The 27,534-nt window shown below is 46.3% G+C and overlaps 1 protein-coding gene across 1 annotated transcript; it reads right to left on the reverse strand.

The window, feature by feature from the left end:
- Positions 1-5,346: 5,346 nt before the first annotated feature.
- Positions 5,347-27,534, reverse strand: dct (dopachrome tautomerase). Its single transcript, XM_066686597.1, has 8 exons — positions 27,249-27,534; positions 15,068-15,367; positions 14,830-14,930; positions 12,128-12,294; positions 7,059-7,238; positions 6,756-6,891; positions 6,408-6,606; positions 5,347-6,250 (listed from the first exon to the last, which is right to left on the reverse strand). Exons 1-8 carry the CDS (start codon positions 27,532-27,534, stop codon positions 6,075-6,077), a joined length of 1,545 nt encoding a protein of 514 aa, XP_066542694.1. The 3' UTR covers positions 5,347-6,074.

Consider the following 27,534-nt stretch of genomic DNA (forward strand, 5'->3'; position numbering starts at 1 on the left):
ACTCACACACCTGTGGACAGTCTCACACACTCACACACCTGTGGACAGTCTCACACACACACACCTGTGGACAGTCTCACACACTCACACACCTGTGGACAGTCTCACACACACACACACACCTGTGGACAGTCTCACACACACACACACACCCGTGAACAGTCACACACACACACACACCCGTGGACAGTCTCACACACACACACACACCTGTAGACAGTCTCACACACACACACCCGTGGACAGTCTCACACACACACACACCCATGGACAGTCTCACACACACACACCCGTGGACAGTCTCACACACACACACACACCTGTGGACAGTCTCACACACACACACACCCGTGGACAGTCTCACACACACACACACACCCGTGGACACACACACACACACCTGTGGACAGTCTCACACACACACACCCGTGGACACACACACACACACCCGTGGACAGTCACACACACACACACCCGTGGACACACACACACCTGTGGACAGTCTCACACACACACACCCGTGGACAATCTCACACACACACCCGTGGACAGTCACACACACACACACCCGTGGACAGTCTCACACACACACACCCGTGGACAGTCACACACACAAACATCCGTGGACAGTCTCACACACACACACCTGTGGACAGTCTCACACACACACACCCGTGGACAGTTTCACACACACACACACACACACACACACACACGTGGACAGTCTCACACACACACACACGTGGACAGTCTCACACACACACACCCGTGGACAGTCACACACACAAACACCCGTGGACAGTCTCACACACACACACCCGTGGACAGTTTCACACACACACACACACACACACACACACGTGGACAGTCTCACACACACACACACGTGGACAGTCTCACACACACACACCCGTGGACAGTCACACACACAAACACCCGTGGACAGTCACACACACACACACCTGTGGACAGTCTCACACACACACCTGTGGACAGTCTCACACACACACACCTGTGGACAGTCTCACACACTCACACACCTGTGGACAGTCTCACACACTCACACACCTGTGGACAGTCTCACACACACACACCCGTGGACAGTCTCACACACACACACACACCTGTAGACAGTCTCACACACACACACCCGTGGACAGTCTCACACACACACACACCCATGGACAGTCTCACACACACACACCCGTGGACAGTCTCACACACACACACACACCTGTGGACAGTCTCACACACACACACACCCGTGGACAGTCTCACACACACACACACACCCGTGGACACACACACACACACCTGTGGACAGTCTCACACACACACACCCGTGGACACACACACACACACCCGTGGACAGTCACACACACACACACCCGTGGACACACACACACCTGTGGACAGTCTCACACACACACACCCGTGGACAATCTCACACACACACCCGTGGACAGTCACACACACACACACCCGTGGACAGTCTCACACACACACACCCGTGGACAGTCACACACACAAACATCCGTGGACAGTCTCACACACACACACCTGTGGACAGTCTCACACACACACACCCGTGGACAGTTTCACACACACACACACACACACACACACACACGTGGACAGTCTCACACACACACACACGTGGACAGTCTCACACACACACACCCGTGGACAGTCACACACACAAACACCCGTGGACAGTCTCACACACACACACCCGTGGACAGTTTCACACACACACACACACACACACACACACGTGGACAGTCTCACACACACACACACGTGGACAGTCTCACACACACACACCCGTGGACAGTCACACACACAAACACCCGTGGACAGTCACACACACACACACCTGTGGACAGTCTCACACACACACCTGTGGACAGTCTCACACACACACACCTGTGGACAGTCTCACACACTCACACACCTGTGGACAGTCTCACACACTCACACACCTGTGGACAGTCTCACACACACACACCTGTGGACAGTCTCACACACTCACACACCTGTGGACAGTCTCACACACACACACACACCTGTGGACAGTCTCACACACACACACACACCCGTGAACAGTCACACACACACACACACCCGTGGACAGTCTCACACACACACACACACCTGTAGACAGTCTCACACACACACACCCGTGGACAGTCTCACACACACACACACCCATGGACAGTCTCACACACACACACCCGTGGACAGTCTCACACACACACACACCCGTGGACAGTCTCACACACACACACACCCGTGGACAGTCTCACACACACACACCCGTGGACAGTCACACACACACACACCCGTGGACACACACACACACACCCGTGGACACACACACACACACACCTGTGGACAGTCTCACACACACACACCCGTGGACACACACACACACACCCGTGGACACACACACACACACCTGTGGACAGTCTCACACACACACACCCGTGGACACACACACACACACACACCCGTGGACAGTCACACACACACACACCCGTGGACAGTCACACACACACACACCCGTGGACACACACACACCTGTGGACAGTCTCACACACACACACCCGTGGACAATCTCACACACACACCCGTGGACAGTCACACACACACACACCCGTGGACAGTCTCACACACACACACCCGTGGACAGTCACACACACAAACATCCGTGGACAGTCTCACACACACACACCTGTGGACAGTCTCACACACACACCCGTGGACAGTTTCACACACACACACACACACACACACACGTGGACAGTCTCACACACAAACACCCGTGGACAGTCTCACACACACACACACACACACACACACACGTGGACAGTCTCACACACACACACCTGTGGACAGTCTCACACACACACACCCGTGGACACACACACACACACCCGTGGACAGTCACACACACACACACCCGTGGACAGTCACACACACAGACACCCGTGGACACACACACACCTGTGGACAGTCTCACACACACACACCCGTGGACAATCTCACACACACACCCGTGGACAGTCACACACACACACACCCGTGGACAGTCTCACACACACACACCCGTGGACAGTCACACACACAAACATCCGTGGACAGTCTCACACACACACACCTGTGGACAGTCTCACACACACACACCCGTGGACAGTTTCACACACACACACACACACACACACACGTGGACAGTCTCACACACAAACACCCGTGGACAGTCTCACACACACACACCCGTGGACAGTTTCACACACACACACACACACACACACGTGGACAGTCTCACACACACACACACGTGGACAGTCTCACACACACACACCCGTGGACAGTCACACACACAAACACCCGTGGACAGTCACACACACACACACCTGTGGACAGTCTCACACACACACACCTGTGGACAGTCTCACACACACACACCTGTGGACAGTCTCACACACTCACACACCTGTGGACAGTCTCACACACTCACACACCTGTGGACAGTCTCACACACACACCTGTGGACAGTCTCACACACACACACCTGTGGACAGTCTCACACACTCACACACCTGTGGACAGTCTCACACACACACACACACCCAATCTCTTCCAGATTATGAACTGAATGTAGCTGTAAAAATCTGAATCAACATTAAAATTATCAAAAAATGCAAAAACAAAGAATCACACTTCTGCTCCGGATTTAATCTTTCACACGGAGGTCTGTGAAGCCAGGTTTTTTAACAGAGAAAATGAAACAGAGAGGTGATTCTGATGTGTTTATTGATATAAATGATTCCATCAGGGACTACAGTGAAATACGTAAAGAACTTTGGAGAATATTCACTTCATCATTAGTTTGTTTTATTGTTGAGGGTTTATTTTTGGTCGAAACTGAGCTCTGTGTGCGTTTGTGGGGAAAAAAATCCTTTAACACACTCACACTGTGGGGACAAAACACATGTCCACGACATAAATCATAACATTTGAAGGTGAAGATGTGTTAAGGTTAGGTTTGGGGTAGTATCTTTTTTCAGTAAATTTTAGAGCAAATCTCCAAGAAATGAATGGAAGTCTATGTAATGCCCCCTTAAGCCATGGAGACAAGACTGTGTGTGTGTGTGTGTGTGTGTGTAATGGGGAGTTACTGTTGAACTGTTGAAGGTCCGATTCCCTGAGAGCTGATTGGACAACGCAAACTGTTTATATTTTTGTAGATGAGAATTGGGGACGTGTTAGTTTTTAATATATTAAAGAAATACTATAAAAATATAAAAGAATTATGATCAAATTCAAGGTGAACAAGATCAGAATTGTGAACATTAAAGAATATAACTATTAAACTGGGTGTTTGTTTTGAATGTCACTCTAAACAGACACTGTATTTCACATCCTCTGATTCCTATTGTTATGATTGTTGTTGTTATTAAAATTACTTTCAGTGCATGGACCACACCCAAACCTGAGCAGGGGAGGGGGACTCTGAGGAGGCTGGGGTGGAGTTCTGGGCGCCCAGAGAGCGGTGAGAGAACAGAGGGAGGAGATTGAGTGTCGGAGGGAGTCCACATTTGAGGTCTATCCACACGTATCCAGATGTTTTTAAAAACAAAGGTCATTGTCTATGTTCTTCCTCCCGTCCACATGAAAACGGTGCTGTAGGTCGCTGTAAACTGTGTTTTTAAAAAAGCTCTGCAAGGTGGAGATGTGTGGATGAGGAAAACTGCTCTTTTCTGAAATACTGACGTCACACGACGTGTCTGTCTCTGTCTGAAACTCAAACAGCTCCTCACTCCTTCTATACACACAGACAGCACTAGATTTCAGATTCACACGTATGAATAAAGGGGCGGCACGGTGGTGCAGCAGGGAGTGTCGCAGTCACACAGCTCCAGGGACCTGGAGGTTGTGGGTTCGATTCCCGCTCCTGGTGACTGTCTGTGAGGAGTGTGGTGTGTTCTCCCTGTGTCTGCGTGGGTTTCCTCCAGGTGACTGTCTGTGAGGAGTGTGGTGTGTTCTCCCTGTGTCTGCGTGGGTTTCCTCCAGGTGCTCCGGTTTCCTCTCACAGTCCAAAAACACACGTTGGTAGGTGGATTGGCGACTCAAAAGTGTCCGTAGGTGTGAGTGAATGTGTGTGTGTCTGTGTTGCCCTGTGAAGGACTGGTGCCCCCTCCAGGGTGTATTCCCGCCTTGCGCCCAATGATTCCAGGTAGGCTCTGGACCCACCGCGACCCTGAACTGGAGAAGCGCTTACAGATAATGAATGAATGAATGTGTGTATTAGATATCTATAATACACTATTAAGATCTAGATTCAGTAATTTCAAGTGCACTTCGTAGGGAGTATGGAGTGATTTGGGATGGTGTTGATTTTGGTGGAGTTATGCAGGCACTTTTCCACTGCCTGGAACCTACTTAACTTGATAAGTCTGATCTGTCTGAAGTGACAATGGAGCTGTGTTCAGTCCAAAAACAACAACATGCCAATACACGATGAGTAAATGAGTGGAAGTGGGAGTGGAAAACCAACCAGGGACCGACCAGGGAAAAGCGTGTTGAGCCGTGCTGAGTCGCATGTAATGGAAAAGCACCGTTTAAGAGGTACTATGGCCCCCTACTGGACTGGCATGGCACTGGGAAATTTTCAGAATCTGGGGGAGGAAAAACCTCAATTTTTAAAAAAAATATCCAGATACGAGTGGATGAGGCCTGAGACAGGGGAGGAGTTTTGGGAGAGAGGGATGTGACAGGATGGCGGTGGGACTCTGGCAGCACAGAAGGAGGATTAACTGGATGTGGCGGGTGTAGCTGGAGAAGTTTCAGGTGTGGTCCTCCACACAAATCTAAGTTACTTCATATCTCTGTTCTTACAATCTTGTTCTCTCCGTTAAAATTAGCAGCTAATTACAAATCTCTGAAATCAAATGCAACCTAAATCTACATCATTTTATTCTGGTTCTGATCTGGTATCTCCCTGGAGGTTCTGGAGTCACTGTGTGGGAGTTTCTGGCTCTGGTTCTGGGTCAGGTCCTGGTCTGGTTCTGTTAGGCCTCTTCGGTGTACCTAGTGCTGATGAACTCTGCTTTAATCAGCGGCTCGAACTCGCGGCGGCGTCTCTGCTGCAGATACAGAACCAGTAGCAGCAGCAGCAGCAGCAGAGCCAGGAAGATCCCTCCCAGAGTTCCACCCAGAATAAACATCGTGGAACCAGGATCTGTGTCTGAGAGAGGAACACAATGGAGCACAATGAGGAACACAACAGGAGAACAATGAGGAACACAATAGGATGAGACTGGGGAATGGTCAGGAGGAAATTAAGAAACACTCAGTAGAAGTGTGTGTGTGTGTGTGTGTGTGTGTTTGTAGCAGTAGCTGACCCTGCAGGTCAAGGGCGTAGTCGTATCCGAGCTGAGAAGACGAGATGTACAGCTCCTCGTTGGTGACAGGTGGGAAGAACGGCACCATGTTGAAGTGCCGGTTGTGTCCGATTGGAGCCAGTTCCTCAGGATAACTCCCGTTCCCTGGGAAACGCCGGAACCACTCCTCGAATATCGCATCGGTGAATGAGTGCAGAACCTGCAACAGAAAAACAGACACACTGAGACTGGATACAATCAAAGACAGTGTGTATCAGAGGGTCAGCTCCTAAACCTCCACTCTATCTAAGGCTGGGTCACTGGCCCCTCTGCTTAATCCCTGCTGTTCCGGGTGTTCCGGGAGGTTACCAGGAAGACGGGGTCATTGGCGGCGGAGTGCGCCTGGGAGCTGGTCCCATTCAGGAAAGAGTGGACGAGGTTGTGGAGGCTGTTCATGGAGATGTCCATCTCTCCGTCAGGTTTATCGTAACCTTCCAGAGCGTTCCTTTAATACAAAAAGAGAGAGGATGAGAGAGGCGGGATACAGAGGCTCCGCCCACTCACTGGAAAATCTGAGTTCATCTGTAATTCAGGATTAAATAAACAATGAGCTGATAATACATAAGTACATCCAGCGTCTACAGCAGAGTGTGTGTGTGTGTGTGTGTATACCTGAAACTGAAGGTGGAGTTGGTGAAGTATGGAGGGCTGTCAAAGTCCGAGAGGCGGAGGCAGTTCCTCACGTCGTTGACTGTCGGCAAGATAGTGGTGCTCTGCTCCATCACGCCGCGCCGCAGTGGCCCCTCTACCGTCCCATTACACAGAGTCACCCTCCGGTTATAGTCATCCAGACTAAAGGATTAAACCAGGATTAACCCGGGATTAAACACAGAGTCACTCTCCAGTTATTGTCATCCAAACTACATGATTAAACCGAGAATAAACCAAGGTTACAGTTATCCAGAGCACAGGATTAAACCGAGACTAAACCAAGGTTACAGTTATCCAGAGTACAGGATTAACCCAAGATTAAACACAGAGTCACCCTCCAGTTACAGTTATCCAGAGTACAGGATTAACCCAAGATTAAACACAGCATTACCCTCCGGTTACAGTTATCCAGAGTACAGGATTAACCCAAGGTTAAACACAGCATTACCCTCCGGTTACAGTTATCCAGAGTACAGGATTAACCCAAGGTTAAACACAGCATTACCCTCCGGTTACAGTTATCCAGAGTACAGGATTAACCCAAGATCAAACACAGCGTCACCCTCCGGTTACAGTTATCCAGAGTACAGGATTAACCCAAGGTTAAACACAGCATTACCCTCCAGTTACAGTTATCCAGAGTACAGGATTAACCCAAGATTAAACACAGAGTCACCCTCCGGTTACAGTTATCCAGAGTACAGGATTAACCCAAGGTTAAACACAGCATTACCCTCCGGTTACAGTTATCCAGAGTACAGGATTAACCCAAGATCAAACACAGCATTACCCTCCGGTTACAGTTATCCAGAGTACAGGATTAACCCAAGATTAAACACAGCATTACCCTCCGGTTACAGTTATCCAGAGTACAGGATTAACCCAAGATTAAACACAGCATCACCCTCCAGTTACAGTTATCCAGAGTACAGGATTAACCCAAGATTAAACGCAGCGTCACCCTCCAGTTACAGTTATCCAGAGTACAGGATTAAACACAGCATTACCCTCCGGTTACAGTTATCCAGAGTACAGGATTAACCCAAGATTAAACACAGCGTCGCCCTCCAGTTACAGTTATTCAGAGTACAGGATTAAACCAGGATTAACCCGGGATTAAACCTGTATTAAACACAGAGTCACCCTCCGGTTATAGTCATCCAGACTACATGATTAAACCGAGACTAAACCAAGGTTACAGTTATCCAGAGTACAGGATTAACTCAAGATTAAACACAGAGTCACCCTCCGGTTACAGTTATCCAGAGTACAGGATTAACCCAAGATTAAACACAGCATTACCCTCCGGTTACAGTTATCCAGAGTACAGGATTAACCCAAGATTAAACACAGAGTCACCCTCCGGTTACAGTTATCCAGAGTACAGGATTAACCCAAGATTAAACACAGCATTACCCTCCGGTTACAGTTATCCAGACTACAGGATTAACCCAAGATTAAACACAGAGTCACCCTCCGGTTACAGTTATCCAGAGTAGAGGATTAACCCAAGATTAAACACAGCATTACCCTTCGGTTACAGTTATCCAGAGTACAGGGTTAACTCAAGATTAAACACAGAGTCACCCTCCGGTTACAGTTATCCAGAGTACAGGATTAACCCAAGATTAAACACAGAGTCACCCTCCGGTTACAGTTATCCAGAGTACAGGATTAACCCAAGATTAAACACAGCATTACCCTCCGGTTACAGTTATCCAGAGTACAGGATTAACCCAAGATCAAACACAGCATCATTACCCTCCGGTTACAGTTATCCAGAGTACAGGATTAACCCAAGATCAAACACAGCGTCACCCTCCAGTTACAGTTATCCAGAGTACAGGATTAACCCAAAATTAAACACAGAGTCACCCTCCGGTTACAGTTATCCAGAGTACAGGATTAACCCAAAATTAAACACAGAGTCACCCTCCGGTTACAGTTATCCAGAGTACAGGATTAACCCAAAATTAAACACAGAGTCACCCTCCAGTTACAGTTATCCAGAGTACAGGATTAACCCAAGATTAAACACAGAGTCACCCTCCGGTTACAGTTATCCAGAGTACAGGATTAACCCAAAATTAAACACAGAGTCACCCTCCAGTTACAGTTATCCAGAGTACAGGATTAACCCAAGATTAAACACAGCATTACCCTCCGGTTACAGTTATCCAGAGTACAGGATTAACCCAAGGTTAAACACAGCATTACCCTCCGGTTACAGTTATCCAGAGTACAGGATTAACCCAAGGTTAAACACAGCATTACCCTCCGGTTACAGTTATCCAGAGTACAGGATTAACCCAAGATCAAACACAGCGTCACCCTCCGGTTACAGTTATCCAGAGTACAGGATTAACCCAAGATTAAACACAGAGTCACCCTCCGGTTACAGTTATCCAGAGTACAGGATTAACCCAAGGTTAAACACAGCATTACCCTCCGGTTACAGTTATCCAGAGTACAGGATTAACCCAAGATCAAACACAGCATTACCCTCCGGTTACAGTTATCCAGAGTACAGGATTAACCCAAGATCAAACACAGCGTCACCCTCCGGTTACAGTTATCCAGAGTACAGGATTAACCCAAGGTTAAACACAGCATTACCCTCCGGTTACATTTATCCAGAGTACAGGATTAACCCAAGATCAAACACAGCGTCACCCTCCGGTTACAGTTATCCAGAGTACAGGATTAACCCAAGATCAAACACAGAGTCACCCTCCGGTTACAGTTATCCAGAGTACAGGATTAACCCAAGATTAAACACAGCGTCACCTTCCAGTTACAGTTATCCAGAGTACAGGATTAACCCAAGATTAAACACAGCATTACCCTCCAGTTACAGTTATCCAGAGTACAGGATTAACCCAAGATTAAACACAGCATCACCCTCCAGTTACAGTTATCCAGAGTACAGGATTAACCCAAGATTAAACGCAGCGTCACCCTCCAGTTACAGTTATCCAGAGTACAGGATTAAACACAGCATTACCCTCCGGTTACAGTTATCCAGAGTACAGGATTAACCCAAGATTAAACACAGCGTCGCCCTCCAGTTACAGTTATTCAGAGTACAGGATTAAACCAGGATTAACCCGGGATTAAACCTGTATTAAACACAGAGTCACCCTCCGGTTATAGTCATCCAGACTACATGATTAAACCGAGACTAAACCAAGGTTACAGTTATCCAGAGTACAGGATTAACTCAAGATTAAACACAGAGTCACCCTCCGGTTACAGTTATCCAGAGTACAGGATTAACCCAAGATTAAACACAGCATTACCCTCCGGTTACAGTTATCCAGAGTACAGGATTAACCCAAGATTAAACACAGAGTCACCCTCCGGTTACAGTTATCCAGAGTACAGGATTAACCCAAGATTAAACACAGCATTACCCTCCGGTTACAGTTATCCAGACTACAGGATTAACCCAAGATTAAACACAGAGTCACCCTCCGGTTACAGTTATCCAGAGTACAGGATTAACCCAAGATTAAACACAGCATTACCCTTCGGTTACAGTTATCCAGAGTACAGGGTTAACTCAAGATTAAACACAGAGTCACCCTCCGGTTACAGTTATCCAGAGTACAGGATTAACCCAAGATTAAACACAGAGTCACCCTCCGGTTACAGTTATCCAGAGTACAGGATTAACCCAAGATTAAACACAGCATTACCCTCCGGTTACAGTTATCCAGAGTACAGGATTAACCCAAGATCAAACACAGCATCATTACCCTCCGGTTACAGTTATCCAGAGTACAGGATTAACCCAAGATCAAACACAGCGTCACCCTCCAGTTACAGTTATCCAGAGTACAGGATTAACCCAAAATTAAACACAGAGTCACCCTCCGGTTACAGTTATCCAGAGTACAGGATTAACCCAAAATTAAACACAGAGTCACCCTCCGGTTACAGTTATCCAGAGTACAGGATTAACCCAAAATTAAACACAGAGTCACCCTCCAGTTACAGTTATCCAGAGTACAGGATTAACCCAAGATTAAACACAGAGTCACCCTCCGGTTACAGTTATCCAGAGTACAGCATTAACCCAAAATTAAACACAGAGTCACCCTCCAGTTACAGTTATCCAGAGTACAGGATTAACCCAAGATTAAACACAGCATTACCCTCCGGTTACAGTTATCCAGAGTACAGGATTAACCCAAGGTTAAACACAGCATTACCCTCCGGTTACAGTTATCCAGAGTACAGGATTAACCCAAGGTTAAACACAGCATTACCTTCCGGTTACAGTTATCCAGAGTACAGGATTAACCCAAGATCAAACACAGCGTCACCCTCCGGTTACAGTTATCCAGAGTACAGGATTAACCCAAGGTTAAACACAGCATTACCCTCCAGTTACAGTTATCCAGAGTACAGGATTAACCCAAGATTAAACACAGAGTCACCCTCCGGTTACAGTTATCCAGAGTACAGGATTAACCCAAGGTTAAACACAGCATTACCCTCCGGTTACAGTTATCCAGAGTACAGGATTAACCCAAGATCAAACACAGCATTACCCTCCGGTTACAGTTATCCAGAGTACAGGATTAACCCAAGATCAAACACAGCGTCACCCTCCGGTTACAGTTATCCAGAGTACAGGATTAACCCAAGGTTAAACACAGCATTACCCTCCGGTTACATTTATCCAGAGTACAGGATTAACCCAAGATCAAACACAGCGTCACCCTCCGGTTACAGTTATCCAGAGTACAGGATTAACCCAAGATCAAACACAGAGTCACCCTCCGGTTACAGTTATCCAGAGTACAGGATTAACCCAAGATTAAACACAGCGTCACCTTCCAGTTACAGTTATCCAGAGTACAGGATTCAGAAGACTCGTCAGTATGGGATTATGGGTGAGGTACTGCACTAAAGTGAGTGTGATGCTGTCAGTGGGGGATTGTGGGTAATGTAGTGCAGTAAAGTTAGTGTGATGTTGTCAGCAGGGGATTGTGGGTAATGTAGTGCAGTAAAGGAGAGTGTACCTGTCACACACCACCCCCCAGCGGTTGAAGCGGGAGCGGGGGCTGATGAGGGTGGGGTCATTGGGGTCACGGCCCCCAAGTAGATCATCCGTACAGACGTCACATTCACCACGACCCGTTGCAAAGTTCCAGTACGGAACCGCAAAGTTCTCATTCCCTGTCAGTCTCTGCACACAGAGCCCAGAAAACATCCGTCACCTTTAATCATCCACTGAATACAAAATAAAAAAGATTTATTATAATCAGTTCTAACATATTCAACTATTTTTTATACTAAAACATAAACACAGCACCCTCTGCATAAAAACATGACATTTATAAAATATATTAAAGAAACACTAGGGAAGATTTAGTATTTTTATTCCTGAGCTCCACTTACAGTTGCAGAATGTAATTCACTTTTACAGCACTGTCCGGAAATAAAGTACGAGGGGAGAGAGAGGAGGGTGGTTTCCATAATGCAGTTTCTGCAGTGCTGAGCTCAGAGTAGCATCACCTGTCTCTATTCTCCTTATTACAATGGAGCTTTAAAGTAATTCATTTATTCATTCACTCATTGTCTGTAACCCTTATCCAGTTCAGGGTCGCGGTGGGTCCAGAGCCTACCTGGAATCATTGGGCGCAAGGAGGGAATACACCCTGGAGGGGGCGCCAGTCCTTCACAGTGCTACACACACTCACACACACACACCTACGGACAATTTTAAGTCGCCAATCCACCTACCAACGTTTGTTTTTGGACTGTGGAAGGAAACCGGAGCACCCGGAGGAAACCCACCCGGACACAGGGAGAACACACCACATTCCTCTTTAAAGTAATTATGAAGCTGGAAATTTAAGGTAAAATATTTACTTTTCTTTAAAGTCAGTTCTAACAAATTCAACTATTTTAAAATACACAGCGCTATCAGCACAAAAGAAAGATACTTATTTAATTTATTAAGGCACAGGGACAATGTTATTTAATGATGCACTGTGTTATTTGATTACCTTACTTAGCTACTAACCTTCACCTTAACCATAACAAAAGATAAAATTGGTTGATTTTACCTGTGGGATTGAAATTATTACTAGTAAAAAAATAATGTTCACTAGTAAGAAATATATTTTACTAAGATTTGAATTAGAGAGCTCTCTAATGTAATTAGAGATATCAAAAATTACATTCTTACTGGTGAATATTAACATTACAGAGCTCTGTTAAGCTTTTGTTTCTAGTCATTTTTACTAGTCAGAATTGCATTGTAGCTATCTGACATTATATCTACTAGTAAAAATATAACTTCAGACATCTCTAATTTATAGCAAGCTATTTTTGCTTCTAATCATTTTTTCTTGATATCAAGAATTCAATTTGCTTACTAGTAAGATTTCAATTGTCACTAGTGAAAATTTGAAATTCAATATTTAGAAGTATAAATTTAATTCTTGATATCAGAAATTAAATTTTAACTAGTAAAGAAATTTGTGATATCAACTATAAATTTTTTACTAGTAAATATTTAATTCTTAATAGTTCCCCATTCAAGAGTTCCCCCATTCATTTTTATGGGGGAAGCATTTCAACCAGTAAAAAATCAATTCATGATATCCAAAATTCAATTTTCATTAGTAACAATTTAGTTCTCGATATCAAAAATTTTAATTTTCACTAGTAAATGTTGATTTTTTGCTAGTGAAAATTTAATTCTTGTTATCAAAAAATAAATTTGTACTAGTAAGAGTTTCCACTAGTAAAAATTAGATTCATACAAGCACTAATTAATTTTTTTCTAGTAAGAATTACATTTTTACAAGTAACTATACCAACTATAATTTTTACTAGTGAAAATACAATCTTTACTAGCAAGAACTGTATTATTGATATCTGTAATTCTTATATTTACCATATAGTAAAAGTAAAACTAGTAAAAACTGAATTAGGACTACTATCGCTGGTGTCATTTTAGGCCCAAACGGCTTGCCATACGCGCATTCCACAACTTTTTTAAACAACTGTAGACACTGGCAAAGTATGTTTATTTACAGCTGAGTATGTCCGTGTTGATATGAGGAGGTTTAAACTAAACATGACGAATAACGATGTGAGACACGTTGAAGACGAAATGAATAATATATCAGAGCTATCAACAGTGTACGCGAGCATGGCGTTCAGCACCTGCACAGTCCAAATCTGGTAGTGACAACAGCCAAAAATGTTCAAAACTAAAGGAGATATAAAGGAGAGTGAGTTCATCTGGGTAAATCCGTACACAGTTTGTGACTTTACTGAGATCTCCACTAAAACTCCAGAGAAGAAACGTGAGATCTTCGTGGCTTTATCTCAGGAGACACTCAGGATCTCACTGTTGTGTGGGAGAAACCAGAGATATTAATTAAAGGAACACTAGGTAATGTTTTGTATTGTTGCTCCTGGGCTCATCCTACAGTTGCAGAGTGAAATTCCCCTTTACAGCACAGTCCTGAAATCCAGGGGGAGGCTGGGGGTGGTTTCCTACCCTCCTCCAAATTTACATAGAGCAATTTCTGCAGGGCTGAGCCGGGAGTAGCAAAGACAGAGGCTCTATTCTACACATTACAGCTCAGTGGAGAATCACAATGATTTTGAAGCTGTGATTTTAAGATAAAAATACTACTTACTGTTGCTTTAAAGCTTTACCAGCCCTGATAGGAAATGTAAAGGGTTAAATGCTGTGGCTCACCTGCAGGTCCCTCTCCAGACTGAGCAGGTGGAACCGGTGCCAGGTGATGAACGCTGGACCTTTGTGGGAGAAATCGATGGCCTTAAACGGCCTCCCGGGTCCTGCAGTGAGAGCATTAACAGGTACTCTACGTTACAGCATACTGTTACTTTAATAATGACCCATTTCTACAGACACAGTTTTACATTTACGCCATCAGATCTTTACAGCAGTGTTCAAGTGGTGTGTGCCTCCTCACCGAGCAGAGTGTCCCTCACTGAGTAATAGTGCTGCCACACGAAGAAGTCATAGATTGAGACGTTCTTGAACTGCGGCTCGGTTCCGTTGGGTCCCAGGATGCCCAGCCAGTGCTCCGTAGCGATGACATAGTCTGGGTGGAATGTGGTTTTGGCTCGGTCCAAAGCGTCCAGGAACTCCTGCAGCTCGGCCGGAGAGAGCGAGTGGATGTTCTTCCGCACGACTGGAGCCTTGCGCTGGTCACAGTTGGGCCCGGTCCAGCCGAACTTACACTGGCCGCAGTCATATCCCCCAAAGTTACCTGCAAGAAGGTCAAATGAGGGTCAGTCTAATCTCCTGGACTGGGTCCGAGGCAGAGCGGTCATTCCTGAGCAGACTCGAGCCTAAGGAGCTTTAACACAGGGGACACACAATGGTCCACTTCAGAGATTTGTGAAATTCAGCTTAAGAAAAGAGGTCAGATTTTTAGGAGGCTGGTGCCTGTGTGTGTGTTTGAGAGGGGGGTTAAACCAATGGGGAAAGTGTGTGTGTTTGAGAGGGGGGTTAAACCAATGGGGAAAGTGTGTGTGTCTCAAAGAGTCTTCTGAGTTTGTGACTGCCATCGTTGAAGCAATTGGATGCAGAAGAGCACTGAGGGAAGTTAGCTTTTCTTCCCACAGCTCATCACTCATTCACAGAAAATCTAGTCACTCATTGTCTCTACAGGGAGTCTAGTACCTTTCACTGCCCAATGTGATCAAGAACCGCCTACACACTTCACAATTATGGTTCTACAAGGGTTCTTTAGTAAGGCAAAATATGGTTCTATATTGAAATCTGAACACCTGAAGAACTTTTAAGTTCTTAGCATCGTGAAGGGGTTTTTCAGATTGATGGAGAATGTGCTGTAGATGGTTCTATGCAGCATCTTTTAGAAAACGGTTGTTTGGCTCCTAAAACGGTTCAAACATGTTACATTAGACCCTTCCTTGGTGCCAAACAGAACCTTTTTCTGAAAGGTGTTGTATAGAAGCATCTATGGCACATTCTCCATAACTTTCATGATGCAAAGAACCCTTTAATTATGCAGTGTTATTTAAACGTTCAGGGTTCTATATAGAACTAATTCCTTTAATAAAGAACCCTTGTTAAGTAGTGTGTAATGTGAGACTTCATCAAATCTAACAACACTTCACTAGATGAAGACTTTGCGATGTTTAGAGGAAAAGCAGGACTCTAGGGAACACTTCGATAGGAAGCTCCACTGCAGACGGTTTGTAGATGTTCCTTGTATCATTAGGTGTCATTGGTTTAATTTCTATTAAATGCAGCTGAATCTGAAGCTGGGGGTGAGGGATCCACTCTTTAAAAACAGAGTTCTTCTACACACTTAAATGTGATGGTTTTACAAGGGTTCTTTAGTAAATAAAATGTATATAGAACTCTAAACATTTTTTATGAACAATGCAATGAAGGGTTCTATACGGCACAGTTTAGGGAAGGGTTCTATACAGCACCTTTTAGGGAAGGGTTCTATACGGCACCGTTTAGGGAAGGGTTCTATACAGCACCGTTTAGGGAAGGGTTCTATACGGCACCGTTTAGCGAAGGGTTCTATACAGCACCTTTTAGGGAAGGGTTCTATACGGCACCGTTTAGGGAAGGGTTCCATACAGAAATGTTTAGGGAAGGGTTCTATATGGCACCGTTTAGGGAAGGGTTCTATACGGCACCGTTTAGGGAAGGGTTCTATACAGCACCTTTTAGGGAAGGGTTCTATACGGCACCGTTTAGGGAAGGGTTCTATACAGCACCGTTTAGGGAAGGGTTCTATACAGCACCGTTTAGGGAAGGGTTCAATACGGCAGTGTTTAGGGAAGGGTTCTATACAGCACCGTTTAGGGAAGGGTTCTATACCGCACCGTTTAGGGAAGGGTTCCATACAGCAATGTTTAGGGAAGGGTTCAAAACGGCACCGTTTAGGGAAGCGTTCTATACGGCACCGTTTAGGGAAGGGTTTTATATGGCACCGTTTAGGGAAGGGTTCTATACGGCACCGTTTAGGGAAGGGTTCTATACAGCACCGTTTAGGGAAGGGTTCTATACGGCACCGTTTAGGGAAGGGTTTTATATGGCACCGTTTAGGGAAGGGTTCCATACAGCAAAGTTTAGGGAAGGGTTCTATACGGCACCGTTTAGGGAAGGGTTCTATACGGCACCGTTTAGGGAAGGGTTCCATACAGCAATGTTTAGGGAAGGGTTTTATATGGCACCGTTTAGGGAAGGGTTCTATACGGCACCGTTTAGGGAAGGGTTCCATACAGCAAAGTTTAGGGAAGGGTTCTATACAGCACCTTTTAGGGAAGGGTTCTATACGGCACCGTTTAGGGAAGGGTTCTATACAGCACCGTTTAGGGAAGGGTTCTATACGGCACCGTTTAGGGAAGGGTTCAATACGGCACTGTTTAGGGAAGGGTTCTATACGGTACAGTTTAGGGAAGGGTTCCATACAGCAATGTTTAGGGAAGGGTTCTATACGGCACCGTTTAGGGAAGGGTTCTATACGGCACCGTTTAGGGAAGGGTTCTATACGGCACCGTTTAGGGAAGGGATTTATATGGCACCGTTTAGGGAAGGGTTCTATACGGCACCGTTTAGGGAAGGGTTCCATACAGCAAAGTTTAGGGAAGGGTTCTATACGGCACCGTTTAGGGAAGGGTTCTATACGGCACCGTTTAGGGAAGGGTTCCATACAGCAATGTTTAGGGAAGGGTTCTATACGGCACCATTTAGGGAAGGGTTCTATACGGCACCGTTTAGGGAAGGGTTCTATACAGCACCTTTTAGGGAAGGGTTCTATACGGCACCGTTTAGGGAAGGGTTCCATACAGAAATGTTTAGGGAAGGGTTCTATATGGCACCGTTTAGGGAAGGGTTCTATACGGCACCGTTTAGGGAAGGGTTCTATACGGCACCGTTTAGGGAAGGGTTCTATACAGCACCGTTTAGGGAAGGGTTCTATACGGCACCGTTTAGGGAAGGGTTCAATACGGCAGTGTTTAGGGAAGGGTTCTATACAGCACCGTTTAGGGAAGGGTTCTATACGGCACCGTTTAGGGAAGGGTTCCATACAGCAATGTTTAGGGAAGGGTTCAAAACGGCACCGTTTAGGGAAGCGTTCTATACGGCACCGTTTAGGGAAGGGTTTTATATGGCACCGTTTAGGGAAGGGTTCCATACAGCAAAGTTTAGGGAAGGGTTCTATACGGCACCGTTTAGGGAAGGGTTCTATACGGCACCGTTTAGGGAAGGGTTCCATACAGAAATGTTTAGGGAAGGGTTCTATACGGCACCGTTTAGGGAAGGGTTCTATACAGCACCGTTTAGGGAAGAGTTCCATACAGCAATGTTTAGGGAAGGGTTCTATACGGCACCGTTTAGGGAAGGGTTCCATACAGCAATGTTTAGGGAAGGGTTCTATACGGCACCGTTTAGGGAAGCGTTCTATACGGCACCGTTTAGGGAAGGGTTCTATATGGCACCGTTTAGGGAAAGGTTCTATACGGCACAGTTTAGGGAAGGGTTCCATACAGAAATGTTTAGGGAAGGGTTCTATATGGCACCGTTTAGGGAAGGGTTCCATACAGCAAAGTTTAGGGAAGGGTTCTATACGGCACCGTTTAGGGAAGGGATTTATATGGCACCGTTTAGGGAAGGGTTCTATACGGCACCGTTTAGGGAAGGGTTCCATACAGCAAAGTTTAGGGAAGGGTTCTATACGGCACCGTTTAGGGAAGGGTTCTATACGGCACCGTTTAGGGAAGGGTTCCATACAGCAATGTTTAGGGAAGGGTTCTATACGGCACCATTTAGGGAAGGGTTCTATATGGCACCGTTTAGGGAAGGGTTCTATACAGCACCTTTTAGGGAAGGGTTCTATACGGCACCGTTTAGGGAAGGGTTCCATACAGAAATGTTTAGGGAAGGGTTCTATATGGCACCGTTTAGGGAAGGGTTCTATACGGCACCGTTTAGGGAAGGGTTCTATACGGCACCGTTTAGGGAAGGGTTCTATACAGCACCGTTTAGGGAAGGGTTCTATACGGCACCGTTTAGGGAAGGGTTCAATACGGCAGTGTTTAGGGAAGGGTTCTATACAGCACCGTTTAGGGAAGGGTTCTATACGGCACCGTTTAGGGAAGGGTTCCATACAGCAATGTTTAGGGAAGGGTTCAAAACGGCACCGTTTAGGGAAGCGTTCTATACGGCACCGTTTAGGGAAGGGTTTTATATGGCACCGTTTAGGGAAGGGTTCCATACAGCAAAGTTTAGGGAAGGGTTCTATACGGCACCGTTTAGGGAAGGGTTCTATACGGCACCGTTTAGGGAAGGGTTCCATACAGCAATGTTTAGGGAAGGGTTCTATACGGCACCGTTTAGGGAAGGGTTCTATACAGCACCGTTTAGGGAAGAGTTCCATACAGCAATGTTTAGGGAAGGGTTCTATACGGCACCGTTTAGGGAAGGGTTCCATACAGCAATGTTTAGGGAAGGGTTCTATACGGCACCGTTTAGGGAAGCGTTCTATACGGCACCGTTTAGGGAAGGGTTCTATATGGCACCGTTTAGGGAAAGGTTCTATACGGCACAGTTTAGGGAAGGGTTCCATACAGAAATGTTTAGGGAAGGGTTCTATATGGCACCGTTTAGGGAAGGGTTCCATACAGCAAAGTTTAGGGAAGGGTTCTATACGGCACCGTTTAGGGAAGGGTTCCATACAGCAATGTTTAGGGAAGGGTTCTATACGGCACCGTTTAGGGAAGGGTTCTATACAGCACCGTTTAGGGAAGAGTTCCATACAGCAATGTTTAGGGAAGGGTTCTATACGGCACCGTTTAGGGAAGGGTTCCATACAGCAATGTTTAGGGAAGGGTTCTATACGGCACCGTTTAGGGAAGGGTTCCATACAGCAATGTTTAGGGAAGGGTTCTATACGGTACAGTTTAGGGAAGGGTTCCATACAGCAATGTTTAGGGAAGGGTTCTATACGGCACCGTTTAGGGAAGGGTTCTATACGGCACCGTTTAGGGAAGGGTTCTATACGGCACCGTTTAGGGAAGGGATTTATATGGCACCGTTTAGGGAAGGGTTCTATACGGCACCGTTTAGGGAAGGGTTCCATACAGCAAAGTTTAGGGAAGGGTTCTATACGGCACCGTTTAGGGAAGGGTTCTATACGGCACCGTTTAGGGAAGGGTTCCATACAGCAATGTTTAGGGAAGGGTTCTATACGGCACCATTTAGGGAAGGGTTCTATACGGCACCGTTTAGGGAAGGGTTCTATACAGCACCGTTTAGGGAAGGGATTTATATGGCACCGTTTAGGGAAGGGTTCTATACGGCACCGTTTAGGGAAGGGTTCCATACAGCAAAGTTTAGGGAAGGGTTCTATACGGCACCGTTTAGGGAAGGGTTCTATACGGCACCGTTTAGGGAAGGGTTCCATACAGCAATGTTTAGGGAAGGGTTCTATACGGCACCATTTAGGGAAGGGTTCTATACGGCACCGTTTAGGGAAGGGTTCTATACAGCACCTTTTAGGGAAGGGTTCTATACGGCACCGTTTAGGGAAGGGTTCCATACAGAAATGTTTAGGGAAGGGTTCTATATGGCACCGTTTAGGGAAGGGTTCTATACGGCACCGTTTAGGGAAGGGTTCTATACAGCACCTTTTAGGGAAGGGTTCTATACGGCACCGTTTAGGGAAGGGTTCTATACAGCACCGTTTAGGGAAGGGTTCTATACGGCACCGTTTAGGGAAGGGTTCAATACGGCAGTGTTTAGGGAAGGGTTCTATACAGCACCGTTTAGGGAAGGGTTCTATACGGCACCGTTTAGGGAAGGGTTCCATACAGCAATGTTTAGGGAAGGGTTCAAAACGGCACCGTTTAGGGAAGCGTTCTATACGGCACCGTTTAGGGAAGGGTTTTATATGGCACCGTTTAGGGAAGGGTTCTATACGGCACCGTTTAGGGAAGGGTTCTATACGTCACCGTTTAGGGAAGGGTTCTATACGGCACCGTTTAGGGAAGGGTTCTATACGGCACCGTTTAGGGAAGGGTTCTATACGGCACCGTTTAGGGAAGGGTTCTATACGGCACCGTTTAGGGAAGGGTTTTATATGGCACCGTTTAGGGAAGGGTTCTATACGGCACCGTTTAGGGAAGGGTTCCATACAGCAAAGTTTAGGGAAGGGTTCTATACGGCACCGTTTAGGGAAGGGTTCCATACAGCAATGTTTAGGGAAGGGTTCTATACGGCACCGTTTAGGGAAGGGTTCTATACAGCACCGTTTAGGGAAGAGTTCCATACAGCAATGTTTAGGGAAGGGTTCTATACGGCACCGTTTAGGGAAGGGTTCCATACAGCAATGTTTAGGGAAGGGTTCTATACGGCACCGTTTAGGGAAGCATTCTATACGGCACCGTTTAGGGAAGGGTTCTATATGGCACCGTTTAGGGAAAGGTTCTATACGGCACAGTTTAGGGAAGGGTTCCATACAGAAATGTTTAGGGAAGGGTTCTATATGGCACCGTTTAGGGAAGGGTTCCATACAGCAAAGTTTAGGGAAGGGTTCTATACGGCACCGTTTAGGGAAGGGTTCTATACGGCACCGTTTAGGGAAGGGTTCCATACAGCAATGTTTAGGGAAGGGTTCTATACGGCACCGTTTAGGGAAGGGTTCTATACAGCACCGTTTAGGGAAGAGTTCCATACAGCAATGTTTAGGGAAGGGTTCTATACGGCACCGTTTAGGGAAGGGTTCCATACAGCAATGTTTAGGGAAGGGTTCTATACGGCACCGTTTAGGGAAGGGTTCCATACAGCAATGTTTAGGGAAGGGTTCTATACGGCTCCGTTTAGGGAAGCGTTATATACGGCACCGTTTAGGGAAGGGTTCTATATGGCACCGTTTAGGGAAAGATTCTATACGGCACTGTTTAGGGAAGGGTTCTATACGGTACAGTTTAGGGAAGGGTTCCATACAGCAATGTTTAGGGAAGGGTTCTATACGGCACCGTTTAGGGAAGGGTTCTATACGGCACCGTTTAGGGAAGGGTTCTATACGGCACCGTTTAGGGAAGGGTTTTATATGGCACCGTTTAGGGAAGGGTTCTATACGGCACCTTTAGGGAAGGGTTCCATACAGCAAAGTTTAGGGAAGGGTTCTATACGGCACCGTTTAGGGAAGGGTTCTATACGGCACCGTTTAGGGAAGGGTTCCATACAGCAATGTTTAGGGAAGGGTTCTATACGGCACCATTTAGGGAAGGGTTCTATACGGCACCGTTTAGGGAAGGGTTCTATACAGCACCTTTTAGGGAAGGGTTCTATACGGCACCGTTTAGGGAAGGGTTCCATACAGAAATGTTTAGGGAAGGGTTCTATATGGCACCGTTTAGGGGAGGGTTCTATACGGCACCGTTTAGGGAAGGGTTCTATACAGCACCTTTTAGGGAAGGGTTCTATACGGCACCGTTTAGGGAAGGGTTCTATACAGCACCGTTTAGGGAAGGGTTCTATACGGCACCGTTTAGGGAAGGGTTCTATACGGCAGTGTTTAGGGAAGGGTTCTATACAGCACCGTTTAGGGAAGGGTTCTATACGGCACCGTTTAGGGAAGGGTTCCATACAGCAATGTTTAGGGAAGGGTTCAAAACGGCACCGTTTAGGGAAGCGTTCTATACGGCACCGTTTAGGGAAGGGTTCTATATGGCACCGTTTAGGGAAAGGTTCTATACGGCACAGTTTAGGGAAGGGTTCCATACAGAAATGTTTAGGGAAGGGTTCTATATGGCACCGTTTAGGCAAGGGTTCCATACAGCAAAGTTTAGGGAAGGGTTCTATACGGCACAGTTTAGGGAAGGGTTCTATACGGCACCGTTTAGGGAAGGGTTCCATACAGCAATGTTTAGGGAAGGGTTCTATACGGCACCGTTTAGGGAAGGGTTCTATACAGCACCGTTTAGGGAAGAGTTCCATACAGCAATGTTTAGGGAAGGGTTCTATACGGCACCGTTTAGGGAAGGGTTCCATACAGCAATGTTTAGGGAAGGGTTCTATACGGCACCGTTTAGGGAAGGGTTCCATACAGCAATGTTTAGGGAAGGGTTCTATACGGCACCGTTTAGGGAAGCGTTATATACGGCACCGTTTAGGGAAGGGTTCTATATGGCACCGTTTAGGGAAAGGTTCTATACGGCACTGTTTAGGGAAGGGTTCTATACGGTACAGTTTAGGGAAGGGTTCTATACGGCACTGTTTAGGGAAGGGTTCTATACGGCACCGTTTAGGGAAGGGTTCTATACGGCACCGTTTAGGGAAGGGTTTTATATGGCACCGTTTAGGGAAGGGTTCTATACGGCACCGTTTAGGGAAGGGTTCCATACAGCAAAGTTTAGGGAAGGGTTCTATACGGCACCGTTTAGGGAAGGGTTCTATACGGCACCGTTTAGGGAAGGGTTCCATACAGCAATGTTTAGGGAAGGGTTCTATACGGCACCATTTAGGGAAGGGTTCTATACGGCACCGTTTAGGGAAGGGTTCTATACAGCACCTTTTAGGGAAGGGTTCTATACAGCACTGTTTAGGGAAGGGTTCCATACAGAAATGTTTAGGGAAGGGTTCTATATGGCACCGTTTAGGGAAAGGTTCTATACGGCACAGTTTAGGGAAGGGTTCCATACAGAAATGTTTAGGGAAGGGTTCTATATGGCACCGTTTAGGGAAGGGTTCCATACAGCAAAGTTTAGGGAAGGGTTCTATACGGCACCGTTTAGGGAAGGGTTCAATACGGCAGTGTTTAGGGAAGGGTTCTATACGGCACCGTTTAGGGAAGGGTTCTATACGGCACCGTTTAGGGAAGGGTTCTATACGGCACCGTTTAGGGAAGGGTTTTATATGGCACCGTTTAGGGAAGGGTTCTATACGGCACCGTTTAGGGAAGCGTTCTATACGGCACCGTTTAGGGAAGGGTTCTATATGGCACCGTTTAGGGAAAGGTTCTATACGGCACAGTTTAGGGAAGGGTTCCATACAGAAATGTTTAGGGAAGGGTTCTATATGGCACCGTTTAGGGAAGGGTTCCATACAGCAAAGTTTAGGGAAGGGTTCTATACGGCACCGTTTAGGGAAGGGTTCTTTACGGCACCGTTTAGGGAAGGGTTCCATACAGCAATGTTTAGGGAAGGGTTCTATACGGCACCGTTTAGGGAAGGGTTCTATACAGCACCGTTTAGGGAAGAGTTCCATACAGCAATGTTTAGGGAAGGGTTCTATACGGCACCGTTTAGGGAAGGGTTCCATACAGCAATGTTTAGGGAAGGGTTCTATACGGCACCGTTTAGGGAAGGGTTCCATACAGCAATGTTTAGGGAAGGGTTCTATACGGCACCGTTTAGGGAAGCGTTATATACGGCACCGTTTAGGGAAGGGTTCTATATGGCACCGTTTAGGGAAAGGTTCTATACGGCACTGTTTAGGGAAGGGTTCTATACGGTACAGTTTAGGGAAGTGTTCCATACAGCAATGTTCAGGGAAGGGTTCTTTACGGCACCGTTTAGGGAAGGGTTCTATACGGCACTGTTTAGGGAAGGGTTCCATACAGCAATGTTTAGGGAAGGGTTCTATATGGCACCGTTTAGGGAGAGGTTCTATACGGCACCGTTTAGGGAAGGGTTCTATACAGAACCGTTTAGGGAAGGGTTCCATACAGTGATGTTTAGGGAAGGGTTCTATACGGCACCATTTAGGGAAGGGTTCTATACGGCACCGTTTAGGGAAGGGTACCATACAGCAATGTTTAGGGAAGGGTTCTATACGGCACCGTTTAGGGAAGGGTTCAATACGGCACCGTTTAGGGAAGTGTTCTATACGGCACCGTTTAGGGAAGGGTTCTATACGGCACCGTTTAGGGAAGGGTTCTATACGGCACCGTTTAGGGAAGGGTTCAATACGGCACCGTTTAGGGAAGGGTTCTATACAGAACCGTTTAGGGAAGGGTTCTATATGGCACCATTTAGGGAAGGGTTCTATATGGCACGTTTTAGGAAAGGGTTCTATACGGCAGCGTTTAGGGAAGGGTTCCATACAGCAATGTTTAGGGAAGGGTTCTATACGGCACCGTTTAGGGAAGGGTTCTATACGGCACCGTTTAGGGAAGGGTTCAATACGGCACCGTTTAGGGAAGGGTTCTATACGGCACCGTTTAGGGAAGGGTTCTATACGGCACCGTTTAGGGAAGGGTTCTATATGGCACCATTTAGGGAAGGGTTCTATACGGCACCGTTTAGGGAAGGGTTCCATACAGCAATGTTTAGGGAAGGGTTCAATACGGCACCGTTTAGGGAAGTGTTCTATACGGCACAGTTTAGGGAAGGGTTCTATACGGCACCGTTTAGGGAAGGGTTCTATACGGCACCGTTTAGGGAAGGGTTCAATACGGCACCGTTTAGGGAAGGGTTCCATACAGCAATGTTTAGGGAAGGGTTCTATACGGCACCGTTTAGGGAAGGGTTCAATACGGCACCGTTTAGGGAAGAGTTCAATACTGCACCGTTTAGGGAAGGGTTCTATACGGCACCGTTTAGGGAAGCATTCTATACAGCATCGTTTAGGGAAGGGTTCTATACGGCACCGTTTAGGGAAGGGTTCTATACAGCAATGCTTAGGGAAGGGTTATATATGGCACATTTTAGGAAAGGGTTCTATACGGCACCTTTTAGGGAAGGGTTCTATACGGCACCTTTTAGGGAAAGGTTCTATACGGCACCTTTTAGGGAAGGGTTCTATACTGCACAGTTTAAGGAAGGATTCTATACGGCACCTTTTATGGAAGGGTTCTATACAGCACCTTTTAGGGAAGGGTTCTATATGGCACCTAATAGGGAAGGGTTCTATACAGCACCGTTTAGGCAAGAGTTCTATACAGCAATGCTTAGGGAAGGGTTATATATGGCACATTTTAGGAAAGGGTTCTATACCGCACCTTTTAGGGAAGGGTTCTATACGGCACCTTTTAGGGAAAGGTTCTATATGGCACCTTTTAGGGAAAGGTTCTATACCGCACCTTTTAGGGAAGGGTTCTATACGGCACCTTTTATGGAAGTGTTCTATACAGCACCTTTTAGGGAAGGGTTCTATACCGCACCTTTTAGGGAAGGGTTCTATACCGCACCTTTTAGGGAAGGGTTCTATACCGCACCGTTTAGGGAAGGATTTTATACAGCACCGTTTAGGGAAGGGTTCTATACGGCACATTTTAGGGAAGGGTTCTATACGGCACCGTTTAAGGAAGGCTTCTATACAGCACCGTTTAGGGAAGGGTTCTATACGACACCATTTAGGGAAGGGTTCTTTATGGCACCAAAAACATTTTCTCTGTTGTAACAAGCTTTGCAGATAACTATAAAAGCACCCTTTTTGTGCTGCATAGTACCCTTCCCTAAACATTGCTGTATAGAACCATCTATAGCACAACCTCATCAATCTAAAGAACACTTTAATCATGAAAAAGGGTCTACAGGGGTCTGTATAGAAGCATTATCTTTACTAAAGGTCCCCTTTAGAACTCTTGTAATTTTTAAGTGTGTAGAGCTCTTTATTTAAAGCGATTCCTCTAGTTAGAACCACATGTTCTCTATAGAACTAGTTCCATTCAGAAATGGTTCTCAAGATTAATGAAAATAAGTGTTAAATATGGTTCTATAAGGTAGCACCTTTTATTGAAAACAATTCTGATTAAATTCCCACAATGGTTCTCTGGGTTGTTACAACAGAAGAACCATTTTTAAAACTGTATAGAACCATACACACTACGTTCTCCATGAATCTGAAGAACAGTTTCACCCTGCAGCTGGTTCTATACAGAAATCACGGTTCTGATTAGAAGCATTGCTTTATTAAAGAACCATGGGAGAACCCTCAAAGAGTGTAAACTTTTTTAAAAATTTAATGGAACCAGAAGTATTTCTTCTGTGGCTCAGAGAACCCTCTGTGGCACCTTTATCTTTAAGAGTGCAGATGTTGTAGCAAAAGGTGAGGAGCATGGTACAGTGCTTGTTGTGGAAGTGTGTGTGTGTGTGTGTGTGTGGGTGGGTGGGTGTGTACCAGACACTGGCTCAGTAAAGACACTAATACATTACCAAAGCATGTGCAGGTCTGGTTGAAGAACTTCAGCGGCCAGCGTTCTCGATCGTCCACGTTTCTCAGGCTGTAGGGTCCGCTCCAGGGTTTGGAGTCCACTCGGATGTTAGAGCAGTTCCCTCGACCCGACAAAACCCCACACACATCCGCTGAGTTGGAACCGAGCGAGGGGCAGCAGCGCTTCGTCAGAATCCCCTCCACCGTGCAGCAGATCCGGGGGAACTGAGCTCCCACCTGCTGGGTCCAGCACAGAAACAACAGAAAACACACCGACCATACCTCCAT

This window comes from Hoplias malabaricus, chromosome 12, assembly GCF_029633855.1.
Source record: "Hoplias malabaricus isolate fHopMal1 chromosome 12, fHopMal1.hap1, whole genome shotgun sequence".
Taxonomy (NCBI): Eukaryota; Metazoa; Chordata; class Actinopteri; order Characiformes; family Erythrinidae; genus Hoplias; species Hoplias malabaricus.

Coding starts and splice junctions, on each gene's coding strand:
- dct (XM_066686597.1), bottom strand. CDS start 27,534: ATGGAGGTATGGTCGGTGTGTTTTCTGTTGTTTCTGTGCTGGACCCAG. Junction 12,295..14,829: donor GTCTGGAGAGGGACCTGCAG/GTGAGCCACAGC, acceptor CTCTGTGTGCAG/AGACTGACAGGGAATGAGAA. Junction 6,607..6,755: donor CCAATGACCCCGTCTTCCTG/GTAACCTCCCGG, acceptor TTTCTGTTGCAG/GTTCTGCACTCATTCACCGA.